This window comes from Mobula birostris, chromosome 28 (assembly GCF_030028105.1).
Source record: "Mobula birostris isolate sMobBir1 chromosome 28, sMobBir1.hap1, whole genome shotgun sequence".
NCBI classification, from domain to species: Eukaryota; Metazoa; Chordata; class Chondrichthyes; order Myliobatiformes; family Myliobatidae; genus Mobula; species Mobula birostris.
The window spans coordinates 4958642-4986359 of record NC_092397.1 but is presented as its reverse complement, the minus strand read 5'-3'; the positions used below and the strand labels follow the sequence as shown (position 1 = coordinate 4986359).

General features: G+C 51.1%; 2 protein-coding genes across 8 annotated transcripts in view; one reads left to right on the top strand and one right to left on the bottom strand.

The window, feature by feature from the left end:
* The window catches only part of LOC140189336 (cdc42 effector protein 2-like), a 50505-nt gene extending 29827 nt beyond the window's left edge, over window positions 1-20678 (top strand). For 5 of the 7 annotated variants that reach the window (XM_072246066.1, XM_072246067.1, XM_072246069.1 and 2 more), the window contains one exon: window positions 17933-20678. In XM_072246066.1, the coding sequence (XP_072102167.1) occupies window positions 17933-18693 (761 nt within the window). In that variant the 3' untranslated portion in view covers window positions 18694-20678. Of the gene's footprint in view, window positions 1-16306; window positions 16482-16540; window positions 16623-17932 lie in introns of those variants that run through there. The other 2 variants (XM_072246065.1, XM_072246070.1) reach the window with 2 other exon arrangements.
* rnaseh2c (ribonuclease H2, subunit C) overlaps window positions 1-27718 on the bottom strand; it is a 515876-nt gene that overhangs the window by 345718 nt on the left and 142440 nt on the right. The window lies entirely within an intron of this gene.

The window sequence follows — 27718 nt, the reverse complement described above, 5'->3', positions numbered from 1 at the left end:
GGGCTGAATGGCCTAATTCTGCTCCTATGGAAAATAGAGGGCTACGTGCTAGGGAAGTTCTAGGTAGTCTCTAGAGTAGGTTACATGGTCGACACAACATTGTGGGTTGAAGGTCTGTAATGTGCTGTAGATTTCTATGTTGTATCTCTTATGGTAAAAGTAATAGAAGTTAGAAATATTTAGCAGCACCTGTGGACGGAGAAACAGTCTGAGTTTCCGGTTGGTGATTGATGGGTGATAACAGATCATTGATACTAACTCTTCTTCCACAATCAGGTTCGATATACTGATGTACGTTGTGAAATTCTGAAGCAACTCAGCAGGCCAGGCAGCATCTACGGGGAACAGTGAACAGTCGGCGTTTTGGGCCGAGACCCTTCATCGGGACTCAGCTTTCCTGATGAAGGGTCGCTGGCAGAAACGTGGACTGTTGCCCGATCTGCTGAGTTCCTCCAGCTCTTCGTGCATGTTGCTCTGGATTTCCAGCATTTTGCAGAATCTCTCGTATCAGAATTACTTGCCGCCTATAAGGAGTTTATGCGTTCTCCCCGTGACCACGGGATTTCCTCTGGGTGCGCTGGTTTCCTCCCACATTCCAAAAGACAGGCCAGTTGGTGGGTTAATCGCTCATTGTAAATTGTCCCATGATTGGGCTAGGATTAAACTGGGGGATTGCTGGGCGGTGCGGAACAAAGGGCTGGAAGGACCTCCTCCACACAGTATCGCAATCAATCAATCAATAATCAATAATCAGGCTCAGAATCAGGTTTAAAATCAACAGCATATGCCGTGGAATTTGTGGTTTTGTGGCAGTGGTACAGTGCAATACACAGTAATCAAAACTATAATAATAAATATATATATAAAGTTAAATTAAATTCAATATGTAGTTTAAAAAAAAGAGGGAAAAATAATGAGGAGGTAGTCACAGGTTCAATGTCCATTCAGAGATCGGATGGCTGAGGGGAAGAAGCTGTTCCTGAATCGTTGAGTGTGTGTCTTCAGGCTCCTGTACCTCCCCCCGATGGTAGCAATGAGAAGAGGGCCCGTCCTGGGTGATGGGGGTTGTTAATGATGGATTGAGGCATATGGCCTTTTGGAGATGTCCTGGACGCTGGGGAGGTTTTTGCCCATGATGGAGCTGTCTGCGTTTGTTCTTATTTCAGATTTCTATAACGGGGAATGAGTGTCAGGGTGGAGATACGTCTCTACCAAAGGAGCAGTGAGGTGCTCCTTCCCTCCGCTAGCCTGCAGGTCACCCTCAGGCAAGGTGTAGCACCTACTTAGCTCCCGATCAGGGTCACGTGAATCCATGGGAGCAGCCGGTGGATGGTCGTATGAGCAGCCGGTGCACAGCACAAGTCCTGGTTATGTGACCACTGACACCAGGCAGACAATATACAGTATTGATAACAGCTGGGGTCACCCATCTTGTAAAGACACTGACCAGAAGAAGGCAATGGCAAAACCACTTCTATAGAAATAATTTGCCAAGAGCAATCATGGTCATGGTCATTGAGTGGAAAATCCTACAAAAAGTAGTGGATACGGCCCAGTCCATCACAGGTAAAGCCCTCCACACCACTGAGCACACCTACATGAAAGGCTGTCATAGGAAAGCAGCATCCATCATCAGAGATCCCCACCACCCAGGCCACGCTCTCTTCTCGCTGCTGCCATCAGGTAGAAGGTACAGGAGCCTCAGGATTCGCACCACCAGGTTCAGGAACAGTTACTACCCCGCAACTATCAGGCTCTTGAACAAAAGGGGATAACTACACTCTCTTGCCCATCCATTGAGATGTTCCCACAACCAGTGATCTCACTTTAAGGACACTTTATCTCATGTTCTCATTATTTGTTACTGTTTATTTATATTTGCATTTGCAGAGTTTGTTGTCTTCTGCACTCTGGTTGATCTTTCATTGATTCCGTTATAGTTACTATTCTATGTGGGCACGTGGCCAAGTGGTTAAGGCATTCGACTAGTGACCTGCAGGTCGCTAGTTCGAGCCCCAGCTGAGGCAGCGTGTTGTGTCCTTGAGCAAGGCACTTAATCACACCTTGCTCTGCGATGACACCGGTGCCAAGCTGTATGGGTCCTAATGCCCTTCCCTTGGACAACATCGGTGTCGTGGAGAGGGGAGACTTGCAGCATGGGCAACTGCCGGTCTTCCATACAACCTTGCCCAGACCTGCGCCCTGGAGAGTGAAGACCTTCCAGGTGCAGATCCACGGTCTCGCAAGACTAATGGATGCCTTTAACTGTTCTATAGCTTTGCTGAGTATGTCTGCAGGAAAATGAATCTCGGGGTTGTATGTGGTGACATATATCTATATGGTCTTTTAAGAGAGCCCTGGATAGGTACATGGAGCGTAGAAAAATAGAGGGCTATGGGTAATACTAGGTAATTTCTCAAGTAAGGACGTGTTTGGCACAGCTTTGTGGGCCGAAGGGCCTGTATTGTGCTGTAGGTTTTCTGTGTTTCTTCTCTGATAATAACATTTAGTTTGAACTTCGATCGCCCATGCCATACGACAGGGCGCATAATGAACGCGTTTGGGATGTGGGAGGCAACCGGATTGCCCAGAGGGAACCCACATGCTCACAGGGAGAACCCCTCACCCGTGCTGGCCAAAGCTGGTCACTTGACCTTGTCTCTGAACCAGGGGTCCCCAACCTGGGGTCTATGGACCCCTCAGTTAATGGTAGGGGTCCATGGCATAAAGAAATGTCAGGAACCCCTGCTATAAACCTTGCCAGTATCCCTTCAAACCGTTCCTATCCACGTACTTGATAGCCACCTCTACCACACTTGCCCCACCCTCCCAAGACCCCTAAAAATGTTCCCCCTCTCGCCTTTGCTGTCTGGTTTTAGGAACCCCTACCCTGGGCAGAGACCATTCACCCTGTCTAGGGTCATGGAGAACTACAGCCACAGAAACAGGCCCTTCGGCCCATCTAGTCCGTGCTGAGCTGTTACTCTGGCCAGACCCACAGCACCCGGACCATCGGCCTCCAAACCCCTCCCATCCATGTACCTCTCCAAGCTTCTCTTAAAATGAACCCTCACCCACCCCTTCCACTGGCAGCTCATCCCACACTGCCACCGCTCTCTGGACGTTCCCCCTCACATTCCCCCTTAAACACTTCGGGTTCCGGGAAACAAGCTCGTAAATTTTCCCTGTACGCTTTCAATCTTACTGAACTCTCTCCTCCCTTCTCTTATCTGGGCTGGGCGATCAGGACGGTGACTGACATTTATAATTTTTCAGAGATACGCCGTGCTGCCTGGCAATCCACTGATTCTTATTTCAGATTTCTGTAACAGGGAATCCTAGGCTAATCACAGAAACTGAGACAACATACAGACTCCTTACAGGCAGTGACAGGAATTGAACCCATGTCGCCTGCACTGTAACCACTATGTGCTAACCACTACGCTACCATGCTGGCATAATGAACCCAAGTGACCAAATAACCTACTACATAGAACATAGAATAGTACAGCACAGTAGAGGCCCTTTGGCCCTCAATGTTGTGCTGACCCTCAAAGTCCTGCCTCCCATATAACCCCCCACCTTAAATTCCTCCATATACCTGTCTAGTAGTCTCTTAAACTTCACTAGTGTATCTGCCTCCACCACTGACTCAGGCAGTGCATTCCACGCACCAACCACCCTCTGAGTAAAAAACCTTCCTCTAATATCCCCCTTGAACTTCCCACCCCTTACCTTAAAGCCATGTCCTCTTGTACTGAGCAGTGGTGCCCTGGGGAAGAGGTGCTGGCTATCCACTCTATCTATTCCTCTTATTATCTTGTACACCTCTATCATGTCTCCTCGCATCCTCCTTCTCTTCAAAGAGTAAAGCCCTAGCTCCCTTAATCTCTGATCATAATGCATACTCTCTAAACCAGGCAGCATCCTGATAAATCTCCTCTGTACCCTTTCCAATGCTTCCACATCCTTCCTATAGTGAGGCGACCAGAACTGGACACAATACTCCAAGTGTGGCCTAACCAGAGTTTTATAGAGCTGCATCATTACATCGCGACTCTGAAACTCTATCCCTCAACTTAAGAAAGCTAACACCCCATAAGCTTTCTTAACCACCCTACCTACTGACCCGTATGCCTCTGGGATGCGAGAGGTGAGACGAGCATCTGGAGTAAACACGATGAGGACATACCCATTCCGTGAAGGCGGCGGCGGGAATGGAATCTGGGTCGCTCGCGGTGTGAGGCCTGTTGACAGCACGCAGGTAGGGCGTGGATGGGAGCTCTCACACCACCCCCCTCCCCCCGAGTTAGCTTTACCGGCAGCCAGCTCCCCGCCCGGATAAAAACGGAGCAGAAAGCTGGAAAGGCTGAGCAGTTCGGCACGGGCCGGACCGTTTCCGTGCCGGCGTGCTCTAAGTGTAGCGCACCGCCTATCGCGGTGCGGCCTCGCGTGGCAGGGGCCGGGGCCGTCTGAGTGGAGTTTGCACCTTCTCCCCGTAACCGCCTGGGGTGCTACGGTTTACCCCCACAGCCCAACCGCGTGCGGGGTCAGGGGGGGTTAAATTCCCCCCCCCACCCCTGCCAGTGTGCACGGGGAAAAAAACAGAGTAAAATACTGGCATGCACTAGATGGGCCGATGGGCCTGTTTTGATGCTGTTAACTCATGAGGAACCTTGGGGAGAGAAGTGGCAGATTGAATACAGTGTCAGGAAGTCTACGGTCATGCACTTTGATAGAAGAAATGAAAACATACACTATTTTCTAAACAAAGAGAAAGTACAAAAAAACTGAGACGCAAAAGGACTTGGGAAGACCTTGTGCAGGATTGCCTAGAGGTTAGTTTGCAGGTTGAGTCTGTGGTGAGGAAGACAAATGTGATGTTAGCATTTCTTTCGAGAGGACTAAAATATAAAAGCAAGGATGTAATGTTGAGGTTTTAGAAAGCACTGGTGAGGCCTCACTTGGAGTATTGTGAGCAGTTTTGGGCCCCTTATGTAAGAAAGGATGTGCTGACATTGGAGAGGGTTCAAAAAATGATTCCAGGATTGAAAGGCTTGTTGTAAGAGAAGTGTTTGATGGCTCTGAGCCTGTACTGGCTGGTACTTTGAAGAATGAGCGTGGATCTTATTGAAACGTATCGAATGGTGAAAGGCCTTGATAGAGTGGATGTGGAGAGGATGTTTCCTATAGTGGGGGAGTCTAGGACCAGAGGACACAGATAGAGTGGATGTGGAGAGGATGTTTCCTATAGTGGGGGAGTCTAGGACCAGAGGACACAGATCGAGTGGATGTGGAGAGGATGTTTCCTACAGTGGGGGAGCCTAGGACCAGAGGACACAGATAGAGTGGATGTGGAGAGGATGTTTCCTACAGTGGGGGAGTCTAGGAGCAGAGGACACAGATAGAGTGGATGTGGAGAGGATGTTTCCTATAGTGGGGGAGCCTAGGACCAGAGGACACAGATAGAGTGGATGTGGAGAGGATGTTTCCTATAGTGGGGGAGCCTAGGACCAGAGGACACAGATAGAGTGGATGTGGAGAGGATGTTTCCTATAGTGGGGAAGTCTAGGACCAGAGGACACAGGTAGAGTGGATGTGGAGAGGATGTTTCCTATAGTGGGGGAGTCTAGGACCAGAGGGCACAGATAGACTGGATGTGGAGAGGATGTTTCCTACAGTGGGGGAGCCTAGGACCAGAGGACACAGATAGAGTGGATGTGGAGAGGATGTTTCCTACAGTGGGGGAGTCTAGGAGCCGAGGACACAGATAGAGTGGATGTGGAGAGGATGTTTCCTATAGTGGGGGAGCCTAGGACCAGAGGACACAGATAGAGTGGATGTGGAGAGGATGTTTCCTATAGTGGGGGAGCCTAGGACCAGAGGACACAGATAGAGTGGATGTGGAGAGGATGTTTCCTATAGTGGGGAGTCTAGGACCAGAGGACACAGATAGAGTGGATGTGGAGAGGATGTTTCCTATGGTGGGGGAGTCTAGGACCAGAGGACACAGATAGAGTGGATGTGGAGAGGATGTTTCCTATAGTGGGGGAGTCTAGGACCAGAGAACACAGATAGAGTGGATGTGGAGAAGATGTTTCCTATCTTGGGAGAGTCTAGGACCAGAGGACACAGCCTCAAAATAGAGGGACATCCATTGAGAACAGAGATGAGGAGGAATTTCCTTAGCCAGAGGGAGGTGAATCTGTGGAATTCGTTGCCACAGGCGGCCGGAAAGGCCAAGTCACTGGGTGCATTTAAGGCGGAGGTTGATAGGTCAGGGTGTGAAAAGTTATGGAGAGAGGCAGGAGACTGGGGGCTGAGAGGGAAAATGGATCAGCCATGATGAAATAGCAGGGCAGACTCGATGGGCCAAATGGCCTAATTCTGTTCCTATATCTTATCGGCTTATATGTTGTAACATTTGTTTTGCAGCTGCTGTATGTTGCAATCCTTAATAATAAAAAAAGTTATAAATTACAATACAAAATATATATTTAAAAATTAAATTAAGTAATGCAAAAAGAGAGCAACAAAAAAGAAATAAAAAAGTAGTGGGAAGGCTTTTCCCTCATCTTTTTTACTCCAGTCCTGTCAAAGGCCTGAAACATCGACCGTTTACTCTAATCCATAGAAGCTGCCAGGACTGCTGAATTCCTCCAGCATTTTGGGTGTGTTGCTTGGATTTCCAGCATCTGCAGATTTTCTCTTGTTTGTGGGGTATATATGTGTGTGTCTATATAGCTGAATTAATTAAGTAGTGCGAAAACAGATATAAAAAAGTAGCGAGGTGTTGTTCACTGTCCATTCAGGAACCGCATGGCAGAGGGGAAGAAGCTGTTCTTGAATCGCTGAGTGTGTGTCGTCAGCCCTGCTGTAAGAGGGTTGGGGTGGGGGTCTAGCAACCCACTTCCCTTAAAAAAAAATCCAGAACTTCAGAAACTCCGCAGATCCCATCCCTGGGAGAAGAAGGATCTACGCCGAGAAGACTCACAAAGTCCTGCGGTAAATGTGGAAGCCCCAGGGCCAGTCGATCTTGTCTTGGCCCAGGACAGGGGACTCCGGCGACCCGCCGTCCTGGCCCGTGCCCCAGTCGGAGTGGTGGGCCTAAGAAGAAACCGTTGTGCCTTCTGAATCCAGAGGGAGTCCCACACTTGTTTTTTGGGGGGGTTAGTTATTAGTTGGTGTCCCAGCGCCGGGGTTGAAGAAAAAGCCGTGAAAAAAGTTCTCTGAAAGGATTCTCCTGACCAATATTAGTTGCTCAACAGGGCAGAGGTAGACTGGCCACCGGTTCGCGGCTGGAGCGAAGTCCGACCCGCCCGATTGATAGTTCCTCTATTGACACACAGCCCTCCGAAGTAGCTGGCGCGACACGTCGACAGCGGAGAAGCGGCTCCTTTTGGAAAGGACGGTGTCTGTCGGCCCCGGGGGAACGGCTTCTTGAGGGTATGGTTGGCGTCTGGTGCTCATTTTGCCGCAGAGCTCGGAGCGCACAGTCGGTGACAGAGACCCGCTCGTCGCGACGCGGGGGCATCTTTAGCCTGGATATCCACGGACAAAGCAGAGAGGTGTTTTTTTATTGTTTTGTTTTGTCGCGGGGTTATCCCCGACTGAGTTTCTCCCCCCATTCGGATGTTTGGTCTGCACAACAACTGAACCTCTTGACCGTGTCCGCATGCTCTTATGCGCGGCGTTGCTGCTACGTGATTGGCTGATTAGCTATTTGCATTAACGAGCTGGCGTGCCTAATAAAGTGGCCCCTCAGTGTACGTCAGGGATAATAAACCTCATTCTGATCTGAGGGGAGGAAACGAGTCACGAGGCTGTTCTGCTGGGGCCAGCACGAACCCGACGGGACGAATGGCCTCACTCCGCGTCGCAGTGTTTCGAAACCTCAGAGTTCTGATCGCCCTTTTTATTCGCAGTTATTCTCTTTTCTTTTTCTTCTTCCGCTGGGGTGCAGGCCGCCGACAGCAGCTCGCCAGAGTCCTCTGCCCGAGTCCGGGCTTTCTAGTCGTTCTAGCCGCCAGTCCCGGGTTTCGTCCATCTTCCTGGTGTCCGCTTCGAGGTGGCGGTAGACCGACTGGCGGCTCTCACCTCAGGACGTCCGGGCCAAGGTCGTTCCTCTCCCGGTGATGAGGCCTCTGGAGATTCTGTTGGTGTTTCCGCAGCTCTGGGTTTTTACGGGATGGGGGTTGCTAATCCCATTGCCCAACCCCCCTCCTCTCTCCGCCGTCCGCGGCGCAGTTCATATTCTTCAACTAGATTATTTTGTTTTAGCACACCTCATTAATCCTTTCATTAAAAAAATAAACGCAGTTGACAATCGGGAACATTGTAGAAGCTGCCAGTACTTAGCCGTGTGCGTTGGAAGTACTGGGTGTACGTTGGTTGTCATCTCGTTCTGATCTGTTCCTGAGAAGGAATCTCTGTTCATCTGGAATCGGGGGAGGCAGTTCGATATTCCAGCTTCATGACGGACCAACAAGTTTGCACGTTGTCACGGAGCATTCCAGGCTCTCACAGACCCTTCAGCCCATCTACCCGCGCCTGGACCATAGCCCTCCCATCCATGTACCCATCCAAAACTTCGCTTAAATCAGAATCAGAATCAGAATCCTTTATTATCTCCAAGTATGTGGACACACACAGGGAATTTGATGCCGGTTTCCCTGAGCTCTCGCTGTACAGAATCAAAAAGCAAACAAAACAATAGTGCAAATAATCGTGAACTATATACAATGAGGTGCTGTACACCAGTGTATGTACAGGTGGACTTGGTTTATAATAGACTAAAATTCAAGTGTTCATAAGACTGACGGCATACGGAAAGAAACTGTTCTTGTACCTATTTGTCCTGGCATACAGTGATCTAAAGTGCCTGCCAGAAGGAAGGAGTTGGAACAGGTGATGTCCAGGGTGTGATGGGTCCACAATGATGCTGCTTGCTCGATTCCTGACTCTAGGTGCAGATAAGTCCTGGATCGAGGGCAGCTTCACACCAATAATCCTTTCCGCAGCCCCGACGGTTCTTTGGAGTCTATTCTTGTCTTGTTTGGCAGCTGATCCAAACCAGACAGTGATGGAAGAACAGAGAACAGACTGGATTATTCCTGAATAGAATCGAATCAGCAGCTCCTGAGGCAGGTTGTACTTCCTGAGTTGACGTAGGAAATACCTCTGCTGAGCCTTTTTGATAAGAGTGCCCATGTTGAGTGTTAAATGTTGCAATCAATCCCACACCCACCACTTCCACCGGCAGCTCGTTCCCTTCATGGACTGCCAATAGCAGCTCACCAGAGTCCTTTATCCTGGGCCAGTCTTTCAGTTTGTTCCCAGATGCAGCCCATCTTCTTGGGTTCCCAAACTTTTTACATGCCATGGACCCCTGCCATTAACTGAGGCATCCGTGGACCCCAGGTCTGGAACTCCTGCTCTGGACAAAGATCCTTCCTTTCCCAGGGATGAGGACCCTGGAGTTTCTGTTGATGTTTCCATGGTCAAAGTCACCTAGATCCCATTTCTTCCCTGTTTTGATGGTTGGTCTGAACAACTGAACCTCTTGACCATGCCTGCATGCTTTTATGCATTGAGTTGCTGCCACATGATTGGCTGATTATATAGCTGCATTAACGAGCAGATGTACCTAATACAGTGGCCACTGAGTGTATGTGTTTATATGTATATCTACCTGTCTCTCTCTCTCTCTCTCTACAGTATATAGAGCAGATTCTGATTAATTGGGCTATTGGTTAATCGGGGCAGCTGCTTATTTGGGACAACTCTTAAAGAACAAAAACAAATTGAAAAACTAGCCGGAGTTCCCTTCATTTATTTGAATCACTACACCGCTTTAATTGGAGACTGTTTCCGAACACCTTCTAACTCGCGTCAGTCACGTGTACGGCCATTAGACACTGCATCGTGCTTAGCGCGAGCAGTTTTAAAATAGTGTCAGTTGCAGGTGTTTCTGTTCAAAAAAGCAGTGATTTGTTTTGTCAGTTACAATTGCCGAGGAATGGGCAGTAAGGCAATTCAGAACAGTTTCAAGCATTCGGGCTTGGAGATGCCAGGAACCGATGGGAGTGAAAATGAAACTATTTCACTGCTCCAACAAGTTAGGAACTATGAAGAATTTGGAGGTATTGACAATCATCCTGAATGTTACAATGAGAATGAAGGTTTGGAGGATGCAATTGTCGACAGCATTGTATGAAGACTGTCCATTATCTGCACTAGGTGTCTGCACTGATTTTGGTTCATAGTATACACAACACTTCCAATGACTGCATCTTCCAGCAGGCCCTTCCAGCCCAATGATCCTCCCAGCAGTCCACCGATTTAACCCTCGCCTAATCACAGGGCAATTAGCAATGACCAATTAACTGACTAACTTCGGACTGCGGGAGGAAACCGGAGCACCCAGGGGCACACGGGAAAGGAACTTGTTTGCAGAGCACGCCGGAATTGAACTCTGAACTCCAATGCTCCCAGCTGTAATAGCTTCGAGCAAGCCGCTGTTTAGTATCACTGTTGCTGCCTTGGGGCGCTGCCTTTGTCCTCAATATGGGGGGGGGGGTGGCGGGGAAGCTGGTGCCCATGATGGAGTTTAGAATCAGATTCAGATTACTATCACTGACACAGGTCATGAAATTTGTTGTTCTGTAGCAGCAGTGTGTTGTAGTACATTAAAAAAAACTATAAGTCATAATAAGGGATAAATAACTAGTGCAGACAGAGAGCAAGTTACAGAAGTAGTGTACACGAGTTCATGGATTGTCACCTTGTTGTGGTGGAGAAGCTTATCTGGTCCTGTGATCCCGAGGGCGATGCCGTCTGGAGCTATGCTCCTGGTAGGGTCACCCATGGCAGTAAGGTCGAGGGTGAGGTCCCTGACAGAGAACAATCCAACCAAGACCTCAGCGGTGGAACAGGCGGACGAGGTTACTTTGAACTCAATGGCTGTGAAGGCCGATGAAGGCTGCAACAAATCCTTCAGCTCCAGTCGTCGTGGTTTTCATGCCACTGGAATCATTTGGTTGATTTGTGAAGTATCGTGTGCTTCTTGGAGTGCAACATCAAGTACACGTTAAACAAATACACGCACAGGCGTCTTCACTCTGTGGGCCACTTCTTCAGGACGAAGGCCATCGTCCTCGACCTCAAGGGATAGCCACGACATGAGTTCATGGACCAGTCAGACATCTGAAAGTGGAAGAGAAGAAGTTATTCCTAAAATGTTGAGTGTGTGTCTTCAGGTTCCTGTACCTCCTCCCTGATGGTAGCAATGAGAAGAGGGCATGTCCTGGGTAATGGGGGTCCTTAATGATGGAATCTGCCTCTTGAAGATGTCCTCGATGCTGGGGAGGCTGGTGGCCATGGTGGAGCTGGCTGAGTGTACAACTCTCTGCAGCTTTTTCTGATCCTGTGCAGTGCCCTCCCCCCTGTACCAGACGGTGATGCAGCCAGTCGGAATGCTCTCCACGGTACATCTGTACGAGAGTCTTTGGTGCCATACTTGAGGGCAGGTTTGTGGGGCTGTGGCCAACTCCTGTATCTTGCCTGTGTTTTTTATGACACCAACCCTGCCTCAACGTTAAATTGTAAATTTGTTTATTGTCGTCCCATGCACCAAGATGCAGTCAGAAGCTTGTCTTGCAAACTTTTCGGACAGTGCATTGAGGTAGAACAAGGCAAGACAATCTGAGAGGCCTCCGTTGGTCAGGGTCAACCATGGATATTGTGTCCCAGCTGTCTAGACATGCAAGCCAGGGCAGTATGATATGGAGAGCCCATGTAACAGGCTCCCCCTCTCCACGCATCAGATGAACCCAAAGGAACGGCAGAGACCAATACAATTTGGCACCGGCGGTGTTGCAGGTTGCCAGTCGGCATTGAACTCAACAGAGGGACTCCAGCTCCGGATTTTTCCCTCAGGGTTCACTCCCAAAGCCTTCCCCATGAGTGGGTGCAGCCACAAGGCAGCGGAGGTTTGAGATCAGAGTTTTCCTTCTCCTAGATGAGCTGCCAACCACGGCTGACGAGCCCCGTCTGCCCGAAGCGACTGGCTTTAAGGCGCCAGTAACTGGCCTTCGCCCCTTCTCCTGTCAGTAGAAACAGTTCCACCGGGCTTAGTAGCTAAGCCACACGTGAAGGCCAGGAGCTGGGCTTGGTTGTCAGAGGCTGTTTGAGGTGTCCACCACTGGGAGCATTTAATAGCTAGCGGGAGCGTGTCCTCCCCCAGCTCTGACAAACTTAAGGAACCAAGGGGAAAGCACGAACAGCAAGTAGAATAGAGCGTCACAGCCACAGAGAAAGTGCACTGCAAGGTGACAATAAGGGGCAAGACTATTGAACCGACCTCTTGAACAATAAGATTGACACTTGACCTTGCAATTGACCTCATTATGATCTTATTATGACAACAATCAACCAGTTCCGACAGGTAGCGAGGTTCAGTGCGAAACTTTGCTCGCCTGCAGAATATTTCACTTCATCAGTACATGGAGGTGGGTCAAGGGAAAAGCAGTAACAGAGTGCAGAATAGATTGCTACGGTTACAGAGAAAGTGCAGCACTGGCAGATAATAAGGTGCAAGGTAGATTCTGAGGCCACGAATCCGTCTTAACATATAGAGGGACCGTTCAGGTCTTATAACAGCGGGGTAGAATCTGTCCCTGAGCCTAGTAGGACGAGCTTTCAGGCTTTTTCATCTTCTGCCCGATGGGAGAGGGAGGAGGAAGTATATCAGGGGGGTGGGCGGGGGTGTTTGATTACACTGGCTGCTTTACTGACGCAGTGAGGAGTGTAGACAGAGTCCACGGAGGGGAGGCTGGTTTCCGTGATGTGCTGAACTGTGTCCACGACTCCCCGCGGCTTCTCGCGGTCACCGGCAGAGCGGTTCCTGTGCCGAGCCGGGATGCATCCAGAGAGGATGTATCTGTAAAACTTGAATCTTACGCGCCTTCCCCCCTCCACCCCCTTAAACACACAGTCCCCGCAGCCCCACCCTCTACATCAGAGTCTAGAGATAGAGGATCTGATCTCACCTTCTTCAAGATGAAAGATTGTTTAATGTCATTTCCAGTACACAGAAGTTCAAAGTCAATTTATTATCCTGAGATTCGTTTTCTTGCGCGCATACTCAATAGAATAACCATAACAGAATCAATGTAAGGCTGCGCCAACTCAGGTGATCAATCAGAGTGCAGAAGTCAACGAACTGTGCAAGTTCAGAAAGAAAGAAATAATAGTAAATAAATAAATATCGAGAACATGAGATGAAGAGTCCTTGAAAGTGAGTCCGTAGGTCGTGGGAACAGCTCAGTGTTGGGGTGAGTGAAGTTATCCCCTCTGGTTCAGGAGCCTGATGGTTGAGGGGTAATAACTGTTCCTGAACCTGGTGGTGTGGGTCCTGAGGCTCCTGTACCTTCTACCTGATGGTTGAGGGGTGATAACTGTTCCTGAACCTGGTGGTGTGGGTCCTGAGGCTCCTGTACCTTCTACCTGATGGTTGAGGGGTGATAACTGTTCCTGAACCTGGTGGTGTGGGTCCTGAGGCTCCTGTACCTCCTGCCTGATGGTTGAGGGGTGATAACTGTTCCTGAACCTGGTGGTGTGGGTCCTGAGGCTCCTGTACCTTCTACCTGATGGTTGAGGGGTAATAACTGTTCCTGAACCTGGTGGTGTGGGTCCTGAGGCTCTTGCAGTCGAGAATCAGAGTCAGGTTTAATATCAGTGACGTATGTCATGAAATTTGTTAACAGCAGCAGTACGATGCAATACATGATAATAATATAGAAAAGAAAGTAAATCAATTACAGTAAGTATATATATATATATATATATATGTGTATATATATATATATATATATATATATATATATTAAATAGTTAAATTAAAAATAGTGCAAAAACAGAAATAATATTTTTAAAAAAGAGAGTTGTTTTCATGCTTTCAATATCCATTTAAAAATTGGATGGCAGAGGGGAAGAAGCTGTTCCTGAATCGTCAAGTGTGTGTCTTCAGGCTCCTGTACCTCCTCCCTGATGGTAGCAATGAGAAGAGGGCATGTCCTGGGTGATGGGGGTCCGTAATGATGGACGCTGCCTTTCTGAGGCATCGCTCCTTGACGATGTCCTGGATACTACGGAGGCCAGTGCCCATGACGGAGCTGACTAATTTAAGAGCTTTCCATAGCTTCTTTCGGCCCTGTGCAGTGGATGGTGAGGCAGACAGTCAGAATGCTCCCCACGGCACATCTGTAGAAGTTTTTGAGAGTTTTAGGTCACAAAGCAAATCTCCTCGAAGTCCTAACCAAGTATAGTCTCTCTCCTGCCTTCTTTGTAACCGCATCGATATGTTGGGTCCAGGTCAGATCCTCAGAGATGTTGACACCCAGGAACTTGAAATTGCTCACTCTCTCCACTTCTGATCCCTCTGTGAGGATTGATTCATGTTCCCTCGTCTCACCCTTCCTGAAACTCCCTGGTCTTGCGGACATTGAGCGAGAGGTTGTTGTAATGACACCGCTCAGACAGATTTGCAGTCTCCCTCCTGTCTGCTGCTTCATCACCACCTTTAATTCAGCCTCGGACAAACTTGCAGCTACTTACAGCAGTTCCTTAATTAGTCATTATTATTGTCACGTGTACAGAGGTACAGTGAAAACCTTTGTTTTGCAAGCCCGCCAACCAGATCATTTCATCACAGTGAGTTAGACAAGGGGAAGGCGCTGGAATGCAGGATAAGGTGTTATAGAGAAGGCGAAGTGTAGGCAGACTATAAGGTGCAAGGGTCATAACGAGGAGAGGAGAGGGAATGTCTGGGGTGGGTGGGGTCTCTGATTAATGCTGGCTGCTTGACTGAGGGCAGTGAGGAGCGCAGATGCTCCTGACGTCGGGCAGATTCCGATGTCCTGCAGATATTGGAGATGTGGCAAGCTTCCGGAATGAACACATTCCACTGTCTCACAGCTCGGGGGGCCTGGGTCTGACGGTCACTGGCCTCAGAGAATCTGTCTCTTACTCACAATCTCTCTGCCTCTCACAGTCTCTCACACACAGTCTCTCTCTCACACACAGTCTCTCACACACAGTCTCTCTCTCACACACAGTCTCTCTCACACACACACTCTCACACACAATCTCACACAGTCTCTCTCACACACACAATCTCTCTCTCACACACAATCTCAGTCTCTCTCTCACATACACAATCTCTCTCTCACACACAATCTCACAGTCTCTCTCACATACCCAATCTCTCTCTCACACACACACACACACACAATCTCTCTCACACACAGTCCCTCTCTCTCTCTCTCTCTCTCACACACACACACACACATACACATACACACAATCTCTCTCACACACAGTCCCTCTCTCCCTCACACAGTCACTCTCTCTCACACAGTCTCTCTCTCTCACACACAGTCTCTCTCTCACACACAGTCTCTCTCACACACACACACTCTCACACAGTCTCTTTCACACACACACACACTCTCGCTCACAGTCTCTCTCACACACACAATCTCTCTCTCACACACAATCTCACAGCCTCTCTCTCAAATACACAATCTCTCTCACACAGTCTCTCTCTCACATACCTCTCTCTCTCTCTCACACACACACACACACACAATCTCTCTCACACACAGTCCCTCTCTCTCTCTCTCTCTCTCTCTCACACACACACACACACACACACACACATACACACAATCTCTCTCACACACAGTCTCTCTCACACACAGTCTCTCTCACACAGTATCTCTTTCACCCTCACTCTCCCAAACACACACTCTCTGTCTCTCACACACGTACAGTCTCTCTCACAATACGCACACACTCTCACGAACAATCTGTCTCACTCAGTCTCTCTCTCACACACACACAATCTCTCTCCGTCTCTCTCTGTCTCTCTCCATCTCTCTCTGTCTCTCTCTGTCTCTCTCCGTCTCTCTCTGTCTCTCTCTGTCTCTCTCTGTCTCACTCAGTCTCTCTCTCACACACACACAATCTCTCTCTGTCTCTCTCTGTCTCTCTCTGTCTCTCTCCGTCTCTCTCCGTCTCTCTCTGTCTCTCTCTGTCTCTCTCCGTCTCTCTCCGTCTCTCTCTGTCTCTCTCTGTCTCTCTCTGTCTCTCTCTGTCTCTCTCCGTCTCTCTCTGTCTCTCTCCGTCTCTCTCTGTCTCTCTCTGTCTCTCTCTGTCTCGTCGATCTCCGCAGTACCCAGTAGGACTCCTGCGTGCGTGTACACACACTTTGCAGTCGGTGACTCACGCTGTTTGCATTCCATTGTGTGACAGTCTCACCGGGTCAGATTAATGTTGGAGCCCCCCCCCACACACACACACTGCCCTGTGCCAGATCGGGCACTGCCCCCTAATGTGGCCCCAATCCAAGAAAGTTCACCGACACAGTATCACAGCTGCGCGAGTAACGAGTGCTCCATTCAGAGATCGTGCACCTCGGGGTACAGTTTCCCTTCCTGTACTGTCAGTTGTTGTTAGTTTTTAAATTAACCCTTAAGTCTTCGGAAGTCCCAAATCAGTCGAGTCATTGTGAGTCGGCGGATTTGCAAAGAGACCGTTAATTTTCGGTATAATAGACGGAGGTAAATGTCCGGGTATCCGATTAAAAGTTGATTGTTGTGGCAGCGGGCGGCGATTCCCGCGCTTGTGAGAGCGGACACTTTGTGAGCGCCGCACTGCGGAGGAGCGGTACTGAGGGAGCGCCACGCTGTGGGAAGTGGGCGGTACTGAGGGAGCGCCACTGTGGACAGGGGCGGTGCTGAGGGAGCGCCACGCTGTGGGAAGGCGGAGCTGCTGGAGTTGGAGGAGCCCTTGGGACACCAGACCCCGGCACCACATAGCAAATGCCGCGTCGCGGGTCCACTCGCACCCTCCCATCGCGGCGCGGCGCTTCCTCCGTTCTGTGACGCGCCGACTGTTTTTCCATAGATGAGCTCCTCCAGCTGTGTGTGTGTGTGTGTGTGCGTGTGTGTGTGTGTGTGTGTGTGTGTGTGTGTGTGTGTGCGTGTGTGTGCGTGTGTGTTGTTTTGGATTTCCTGCAACTGCTGATTTTCTCTCGAGTTTGGTTCTCGTTCTCGCACACCTTTCACTTCCTGCCCTCCGGTCACGCCGTCAGGGGGTGAGGGAGGTCCCCAGTGGGCGACCCGGAGTGGAGGGTGTTACAGCAGGTGTCCGTGTACCAAGTTCACGTGGAGTGGGAGAGGCTGCAGCCCCTGTCTGAGTATCTGAACGGGCGGCTGCTCAGGTTCCGGCCGCACTTCGGCCCCGCGCTCCTGGTTTATGCGGGGGAGGGGGGGAGGTCGCTCGTAGAGGAGGGGGTGTCTCCTGGTAGACTTGCAGCTAGCCTGGCCAACACGGCCATTTGCGGTCAGCCTATCCCTCTTCCGGGGCTCCATTCGTGCCGGTGTCTTTGGGAGAGGGAGCGTGCACCATTATGAATACAGTGGGGGATTTCCGGGAATGGTTCCCCCCTCCCCCTCCCCCGAGAACTGAGTAGTATTATCTCCATTTTAATTTGAATTCATTATTTGTATTGTAACCCTTCGTTTGTCTTTGAATAAAGTTTCGGACGTTTGTTGGAAAGGCGCGGCGCTGAGGGAGCGTCGCACCGTGGGATGGGGTGTTGAGGAGGAAGGGCACCTTGCGTGAGAAGCGGTGTTGAGGAAGCATCTCGTTCCGCACCGCGCCTGGGTCCCTCAAATCCACCTCTCCCTCGGCTTGACGCTCTTTCAACACGGTCGCGTTGGCGTAAAAGTGCTCCCTCGCCAACTCCTCTCTTGGGCACGGCGTTCCCTCACCACCCCTTCCGGCGGTGCTCCCTCCTCGCTGCCTGGGAGACGGACAACCTTTCCTCAGGACTCCCCGTTAACTCTGTCCGTTTTCCCTTCCGCAGACTCGGGCGCCGGCGAGGACCGGGAGAAGGGAACCATTCGGGAACCCGGAGAGCGAATCCCCGCCCCCCTGTCTGCTGAGATCTCCGGGGGCAGAGAGCTGACAGCCTCTGGGGAGGGAATGTCGGCCAAGCCTCCCGTCCCCTTGAAGTGGGGCAGCCACAGGGGCAAGAAGAAGCCCCGCGAGGCCCTGAGCTCGGAGATGATCAGCCCGCCCCTGGGGGACTTCAGGCACACCATCCACATCGGGAGCCGAGGGGCGGACGACGTCTTCGGCGACCTCTCCTTCCTCGAGGGGAAACTGCACCTGCTGCCCGGGCGGCTGAGCGATCTCCGGCCCCGGCCCCCGCCCTCCTCGTCCGCCGAACTGGGCAGGACGGCCAGCCTCCGCGAAGGCGATCACCTCCCCCTGTCGCCCCTGCTGCAGAACGCCGTCTCCTTGCCGGCCCTCGGGGGTCCCCGGGCTCCCCCTAAACCACCCAGGCTCCACCTGGACAGCAAAGACAGTGAGAGCCGGGAGAAGGAGCCGGCGGGCCGGGCGGAGACCTCGGGGGAGAACCGCATCAGCAAGAAGGTCCCGGCGGCCCGGGCGGAGGCCTTGCTCCCCCACGCCGTCTCCCTCCTCTCCCTACAGCTGGACCTCGGGCCCTCGATCCTGGACGACATCCTCGAGGTTATGGAGCAGAAGAAGGACTTGCCGCCCGAGGTGGCCGATCTGGTTCAGGAGCCGGGATCCAGGTGCGAGATCCTCTCCTCCGAGTAGGAGGTCTCGAGGGTCGGGGCGGAAGGGAAAAGAACAGAGAGACTTGGCCGCAGCCCAACAGCCCTCAACTGTCTAACCACCGAGAAATCCGACCAGCAGCTCCACTGGTTGTTATTGTCAGGGAATATAGAGGAGGCCGTAAACTTTAATGATGACGAGCCACGAAGCGAGAGGGGACTGAAACGGATCAGGGCGGGCAACGAGATAAACTCCAGGCAGCGAGAGTGAAGGCTAGGAGCGACTGGGTGAGGCCGGCCCGCTGGATGAGTGAACATGGACTATGGATGAGAACTGGGGTTCAAATAGGCTGCAGGTGACCAGCGTGGAATAAGCTGCACCGGATGGGGAGGCTGGGAGGTGCAGGCTGAGATGTGTCGGGCGGGGGCGGGGGGTGGCCTGAGAGACCCCATACAGCCTAGCGAACCCACGCCGCATATTTACACCGGTCCATCCATCTTTGGAAGGTGGGAGGGAACTGGAGCGCCCAGGGGAAACCCAAGCAGTCACGAAGGGAGCATAGAATCTCCTCACAGAAATTGAACCTGAGTCACTGGAGCTGTATGCTACCGCGCTGAGTGCCAGTGGGGCTCCAACCCCTGGTCAGGTAGAGGGCAAGCATTGTGGAACCCGCCTCCCTGCTGCACGGGAGGGTGTTTACAATCCCTCAGGGGCCAGCAGCTTCGTATTTCCACCTCTTCCTGGCCCCCCCCCCCCGTCCTCTCCAGGACTGGAATCCGTTTACAGTCGTCACTTGTACTGAGGTAGGACATACAGGCCCTCCGGCCCACGATGTTGTGCCAATCCCTTAACCACCTCTGAGATCAATCTAACCCTCCCCTCCCATATCATCCTCCATTTTTCTATCACCCATACACCTCTCTAAGAGTTTCTCCCTGATGTATCTGACTCCACCACCACTCCCGGCAGGGTGTTCCACGCACTAAGATTTCTCAATATTAAAAAAAGTACCTCTGGCCTGCACCCCCCCCAAGCTCCTTAAAGTTATGCCCCCCTTTCTGCCCTGGGGTTAAAGTCTCTGGCTGTCCACTCCTTATCATCTTGTCCACCTCTATCAAGTCACCTCTCATCCTCCTTCGCTCCAAAGAAAAAAGCACCAGCTCGCCCAGCCGATAAGACCTGCTCTCTAATCCAGGCAGCATCCTGGAGAATCTCCTCTCTAAAGCTTCCACATCCACTGAACTGAAAGCCCTGGCTCACTGTCCGTGCGGATCAGATCACTGCACGGTGCACTGGGGTAGAACGGGGTCAAACAGTAACAGAATGCAGAGTAAAGTGGAACAGCGACAGAGAAAGACAGGTAGACGATAAGGTGCAGTTCTGACCGCCATGGGCTGTTCGACTGCAACAGTCTCCCCTTGTCAGCTTGATATCCAGCCGCTGATCTGCCTTCTCCTCCTCTTGGTGGGGGGTGGGGGGCGTGTTTGGACTGACAACATGCCAGCACGGAGACTCCCGGCGAAGCTCTGCCCTGTTAGGGGGCAGTTTGACCCCTCAAGGAGCCAACGAAAGCCGCCCCCTCGGCAAGCATCGAGCCTCTTCGGAAGACATTCGCTCCCACGAGGGGCAGTGAGGCCAGCTAGCTTTACCATCTTCCTGCCTCATAATTTCTGAAACCACAGCTTAATATAACTGTTATTTAATTCAACGTCTTGTACATAATTTATTGAGATACTGGTCCCTGCGACCCACCAACCCTCCTAATTTGACCTAACCTACACACGGGATAATTTACAATGATCAATTAACCTACTAACTGGTACATTTTTGGACCGTGGGAGGAAACTGGAGCACCTGGAGGAAACCCACGTGGTCACGGGGAGAACGTACAAACTCCCAAACAGATCATGCCAGAGTTGAACTCCGACGCCCCGGACTGGAATGGCGTCTTGATAACAAATAGACCTTGTACATACGACAAAACTTAAAGATGCAGCAACTACCAGATTAAATTTACAACATTTGAAGTGTTTGTGGTGGTTCTTGTCTTGCCGTTGTTGGTCGCACATAGGCCGCTGTCCCGAGTCCTCCGTCCTGGGCCGGTCTTTCACCTTGTCCCCAGGGGTGGCCCTTCGTCTTGTTGGCCACATCACCAGGTGCTCTTTGGCCGTCCCCGCCCCCGCTTTCCCAGGAGATTCCACGTTAGCGCCGGCCTGGTGATGGTGTCCCATCCGTTTACGATGGCGATGGTCCGGGATGGTAGAGGGTCGATTGCCCCCGTCGGCTTCCAGGGAGCTGTGGCTTTCGCTGCAGGACTTCTAAGCAAAGATCCTTCCCCTCCCAGCTCCGGGCTGCGAGCCCAATGCCCAAAGCTCTCCCTTTCGCAGCCGGGCTTGGGACTGTCTGTGATGGAATTCTCTGCGGTCGGAAGGAACACGGTTTTTCAGTATCTCCCAGGGTGACTATTAGGGTGGTTTTAAAAGGCGCGTTAATTGCCTCAGCACTGAGTGAAGTTTATTGCCAACTCTGCCCTTGATATGACGTCTGTATAACAGTCAATGTCAACACAAGCCTGGAATAGGAACCAGGTTTAATATCACTGATAAAAGCCGTGAAAGTTGCTGTTTTGCAGCTCAACTTACCTACTGGCCATTAAGACGCTGGCATTTAAGGCAGCGATGAAATCTCTGGCAGTGTTCAGGGCTTCCTTCATCGTGTCAGGAGCTTCCTCTCGGTTTTCACCACTGTCAGTCACACAAGTCCCGGGTGGAGACTCAGGAATACCGTCACACTCGGATGTAGAAGGATTCTTCATTGCTGTTCCTAGAACAATTTTGATTGACCAGTCAGGGTTGTTAGCCCTGAACCTGCAGGACTGGTGGACCACTCTCAGTCTGACCTCTACCCTTTGACCTGTTTGGCGCGGGTGACCCCACCAAGGGCCAAAGCCCTGACTCCAGCCGACATTGCTCTCTGGATCATTGAGGCCCGCAAGCCTCCAAATCCTACGATGAGGTCGTGGTCCTCTCGGAGGACATTGCAACACATAATAATAAAAACCTGAGAATTACAGCAAGTGTATTTACCTCAGGAACGGGAAAAGAGATGAGAATTCAGGGTAAGGAAGAGGGGGGAGGCGGGAAAGAAGTACAAGGTGGTAGGTGATTGGTGAAACCAGGAGAGGGGGAGGGGGTGAAGTAAAGAGCTTGGAATTGATTGGTGAAAGAGATAAAGGGCCGGAGAAGGGGGAATCTGATAGGAGAGGACAGAAGGCCATGGAAGAAAGGGAAGGGGGAGGAGCACCGGTGGGAGCTGATGAGCAGGGTAAGGAGATAAGGTGAGGGATGGGAAATGGTGAAGGAGGGGCATTACCGGAAGTTTGAGAAATCAATGTTCATGCCATTGGGATGGAGGCTACCCAGATGGAATAAAAGGTGTTGCTCCTCCACCCTGAGTGTGGCCTCATCAGGGCAGTAGAGGAGGCCATGGTCTGACATGTCAAAATGGGGATGGGAAGTAGAACTGGAGTGGGTGGCCACCAGGAGATCTCGCTTTTTCTGGCAGACGGAGCGTAGGTGCTCGGCGAAGCGGTCTCCCAATCTGCTTCCGGTCTCACCGATATACAGGAGGCCACACCGGGAGCACCGGACACAGTATATGACCCCAACAGACTCACAGGTGAAGTGTCGCCTCACCTGGAAGGACTGCTTAAGGCCCTGAATGTTGGTGAGGGAGGAGGTGTAGGGGCGGGTGTAGCACTTGTTCCGTTTGCAAGGATTAGTGCCAGGAGGGAGATCAGTGGGGAGGGATAAGTGGACAAGGGAGTCGCATAGGGGGCAATTCCTGCCGAAAGCAGAAAATGGTGCGGGGGGAGGGTGGGAGGGAAAGATATGCTTGGTGGTGGGATCCCTTTGTAGATGGCGGAAGTTTCGGAGAATTATGTGCTGGATGTGGAGGCTGGTGGGGTGGTAGGTGAGGACAAGAGGAACCCTATCACTGGTGGGGTGGTGGAAGGCTGGGTTGAGGTCACATACATGAAATGGAAGAGATGCGGCTGAGGAGAGATTTGATAGTGGAGGAAGGGAAGCCCCTTTCTTTGAAGAAGGAGGACATCTCCTTCATTCTGGAATGAAAAGCCTCATCCTGAGAGCAGATGCAGTGGAGACAGAGGAATTGAGAGAAAGGCATGGTGTTTTTACATGTGGCAGGGTGGGACGAGGTATAGTCCAGGTAGCTGTGAGAGTCCGTCAGTTTATAATAGATAAGCTGTCTCTGGAGATAGAGACAGTGAGATTGAGAATGGTGAGGGAGGTGTCGGAAACGGACCAGGTGAATTTGAGGGCAGGGTGGAAGTTGGAGGCAAAGTGGATGAAATTGACAAGCAGCACCAATGCAGTCGTCAATATAGTGTAGGAAAAGTGTGGGACGGTCACCAGTGTAGGCTTGGAACATAGACTGTTTCACGTAGTTGACAAACAGGCTGGCATTGCTGGGACCCATGTGGATGCCCATAGCTACCCTTTTTGTTTGAAGGAACTGGGAGGAGCCAAAGGAGAAATTATTAAGATTGAGGAGAAGTTCCACTAGGCTGGTTGGGTCTGGTGTCCAGAAAGAAATGGAGAGCTTTGAGGCCTTCCTGGTGGGGGACGGAGGTGTATAGAGACTGGACATCCATAGTGAAAATAAGATGATCATTGAAAAGATCAAGAGCGTGTGAAGTGTCACGGACGTAGGTGGAAAGGGGGGATAAAACTGGAGCTGTGGGAGAGTGGCGCACCCTCTCAGTGCCCTGTCATGTGACGTGAGGTCAGGTGACCACATCATGTGACATGAGGTCAGGTGAGCAGAGTCCAGGCGGGAAGGGCTGCTTTTGGAGGGAGTTGTAGAGGCGGTGGGACACCTGTCACCAACGGGAATCTGAACAGGGAGAGGGGAGAATTCCTGGGATGCAGAGATCACGGAAAGGTGCAGATGACCGAGGGAACTGATTTATCGGCTCGTTACTATGATGTGCCCCAATGTACAGAAAACCTCATTTCGCACGCCGTCCATACAGACCGTTTCATCTCATCGGTACATGGAAAGAGGGCAGGGGAAAAACAATAAGAGAATGCAGAATAAAGTGTTACAGCTACTGAGAAAACTGTGACAAACTGCTATCGACGTGTGATGGAGAGTGTGCTGACTGGCTGCATCACGGCCTGGTATGGAAACACCAATGCCCTCGAACAGAAAATCCAACAGAAAGGTAATGGGTTTGGCCCAGGACATCACGGGTAAAACCCACCTGGCCATTGAGCACATCTACAAGGAACGCTGTGGTAGGAAAGCATCAGCGATCCCCCCGACCCAGGCCATGCTCTCTTCTCGCTGCTGCCATCAGGTAAAAGGTACAGGAACCTCAGAACTTCCACCACCAAGTTCAGGAACAGTTATTACCCCCTCATCCATCAGGTAGAAGGTACAGGAGCCTCAGGACCCACACCACCAGGGTCAGGAACAGTTATTACCCCTCAACCATCAGGTAGAAGGTACAGGAACCTCAGAACTTCCACCACCAAGTTCAGGAACAGTTATTACCCCCTCATCCATCAGGTAGAAGGTACAGGAGCCTCAGGACCCACACCACCAGGATCAGGAACAGTTATTACCCCTCAACCATCAGGTAGAAGGTACAGGAGCCTCAGGTCCCACACCACCAGGTTCAGGAGCAGTTATTACCCCTCAACCATCAGGTAGAAGGTACAGGAGCTTCAGGACCCACACCACCAGGTTCAGGAACAGTTACTACCCCTCAAACATCAGGCTCCTGAGCAAAAGGGGATAACTTCACTCACTTGCCCATCCATTGAGATGTTCCCACACCCAATGATCTCACTTTAAGGACTCTTTATCTCATGTTCTCGTTATTTATTGCTATTTATTTATATTTGAATTTGCACAGTTTGTTGTCTTCTGCACTCTGGTTGATCTTTCATTGATTTTGTTATAATTACTATTCTATGGATTTGCTGACTATGCCCACAGGAAAATCTCGGGGTCGTATGTGGTGACAGATATGTACTTTGATAATGAAATTTACTTAAAGGTTTGAGCTTTTAGTTACAGAGAGGATGCAGTGCTGGCAGGCAGTAAGGTTGGAGGACCACAGCAAGGTAGGATGTGAGGGTCAAAACTTTAATGTACTAGAGGAAAGACTTAAATTGAAAGCAACACACTAGGTACTGGAGGAACTCAGCAGGTCAGGCAGCATCTACGGACGGGAATAAACATATAGTCCTGTGCAAATGACTTTTTTTTTCCAGGCATCTGTTAGTCTTGTGAGACCATGGATTTGCGCCTTGGAAGGTTTCCAGGACGCAGGCCTGGGCAAGGTTGTATGGAAGACCGGCAGTTGCCCATGCTGAAAATCTCCCCTCTCCACACCACCGATGTTGTCCAAGGGAAGGGCATTAGGGCTGATACAGCTTGGCACCAGTGTTGTCGCAGAGCAATGTGTGGTCAAGTGCCTTGCTCAAGGACACAACATGTTGCCTCAGCCAAGGCTCGAACTAGCGACCTTCAGATCACTAGACGAACGCCTTAACCACTTGGTCACGTGCCAACACAGCTTGCAAATGACTTAGGTGCGTATATAGCAGGGAGCCAAAGACTTTTGCACAGTACTGTAATTTTATGTATTGCACTGTGCAGCTGCCGCAAAAAAAACAAACTGCATGACATATGTGAGTGATGATAAACGTGATTCAGATATGGCTCTCTTATGGAGTGAAGTGAGAAGGAGGCAGGGAGAGGGGGATCTTGGGTGGGGAAAGGGGGAAGGGAGCGGAAACACCAGAGACACATTCTGCACTTCAATTCAAGTTTAATTGGCATTCAACCATACATGAATACAGCCAAACGAGGCAGCATTACCCCAGGGTCAAGGTGCTAAACACAACACCAACAGTCACACACAGCACAAGATCACAATAAGAATCCTTCCCCCCTCCCAGAGTGACACCATGGCTTGATGCCCAGTCCCCCGCACATACAAGTCAACAAACTCATATAGAATATCAGTAAAATACTGATGAATCTAGTCCAGATCACCCAGCTACCGATATCACCTCTCGACCGGGCCCCGACTCCCACAAGGCAACTCCGCAGCTTTGAGGCCCAGCCCCCCAGTAGAGCATTCCAGGTCAGGCGCCACTTCCCCCAGCGGCAGAAAGCAGGCAACCCCGCGGTTTGAGGCTCCCAGTCCACTGAAAACCTGCAGCTGGCCACGACAGAGCCTGTCTTCTGCCGAGCGAAGCCCTGGGAGGGCAGCAACGCCGCGCTGACCCAGTGAAGCGCCAACGGCTTTGTCCCATCACTCCAGTGGTGGGGGGGGGGGGTGGTGTTGCAAAGAGGCAGCGCTGAGGCTTCGGCCCTAGTCCTCGCAGGGAGCTCCCCCCGCCATCTGCCCCCTCGTTCTCATCCGCAAATCGAACTTACGGAGTATCAGGTTAGCGATGTCCAACACAGGAGTCCTACCATCACAAGAAAGGCAACCCTGATGGCCACTCATTATTTGACTGTAAACTCCCCCCCCCTTCCTTTTCTCTGCCAACGAGCAACTCGTTGACGGTGCAGACCTGCGGTACTTTAAGTTTTTAAAGTCCAGCGGGACATGGTGTAGGTCAGAATCAAGCGACCTTTCCCGGTGTCTCAGGGCTCCCCCGGCACTCCTCCCCTGCCACCTGTCCCACACCCCTCCCACCGGCGCCCCACCCTCGCCGCTCCCACCAGGTTTGCAGACCCGCTCTCCGCTCCACGTTGGCAAACACGGGGCCGTGTGATAAATATCTTCCTGAGAGCATCGTGCAGGACTGCCTGACCTGCTGACCACATCCAGCATTTTGAGAACACTTCTCTGGATCTCCAGCGTCTGCAGGACCTCTTCTGTTTAAAATTAAACATAGTCCGACAAGAATCGAGAAAAAATATATACTGTATTTAAACCCGGATAAAAATAATATTTAGAAGCAGAAATACAAGGAAATCTGCAGATGCTGGAATTTCAAGCAACACACATCAAAGTTGCTGGTGAACGCAGCAGGCCAGGCAGCACCTCTAGGAAGAGGTTCAGTCGACGTTTCGGGCCGAGACCCTTCGTCAGGACTAACCGAAGGAAGAGCTAGTAAGAGATTTGAAAGTGGGAGGGGGGAAGGGGAGATCAGAAATGATAGAAGAAGACAGGAGGGGGAGGGATGGAGCCAAGAGCTGGGAAGTAGATTGGCAAAAGGGAAACAAAGCTGGAGACACGGGAGAAGGAAAGGGGCAAGGGAGAACCAGAGGAAGATGGAGAGCAGACAAGGTCCCTATGTTGGACATCGCTAAACTGATATTCCGTAAGTTCGATTCGCGGATGAGAGCAGGGGGCAGATGTCCAGGGGAGCTCCCTGTGAGGACTAGGCCCGAAGCCTCATTGCCCCCCCACTGGAGTGATGGGACGAAGCCATTGGCGCTTCACTGGGTCAGCGCGGCGTTGCTGCCCTCCCAGGGCTTCGCTCGGCAGAAGACAGGCTCTGTCGTGGCCAGCTGCAGGTTTTCAGTAGACTGGGGGCCTCAAGCCACGGGGTCGCCTGCTTTTCTGCCACCAGGGGAGTGGCACCCAACCTGGAACGCTCCACCGGGGGGGGGGGGGCTGGGCCTCAAAGCCGCGGGGTTGCCTGGTGGGAGTCGGGGCCCAGTCGGCAGGTGATATTGGTAGCTGGGTGATCTGCACTATATTCATGAAATTGTATTTTTACTGATACAGTATTCTATATGAGTGTGTTGACTTGTTTGTGCGGGGGACTGGGCATCAAGCCGTGGTGTCACTCTGGGAGAGGGGAGGATTCTTATTGTGACCTTCTGCTGTGTGTCACGGTTGGTGTTGTGTTTAGCACCTTGACCCTGGGGTAACGCTGCCTCGTTTGGCTGTATTCATGTATGGTTGAATGCCAATTAAACTTGAATTGAAGTACAGAATGTATTGTGATTGTGAGAGGGAAAGAAAGAGAGAGAGAAAAATATAATAAATGAATAAATAAATAAAATG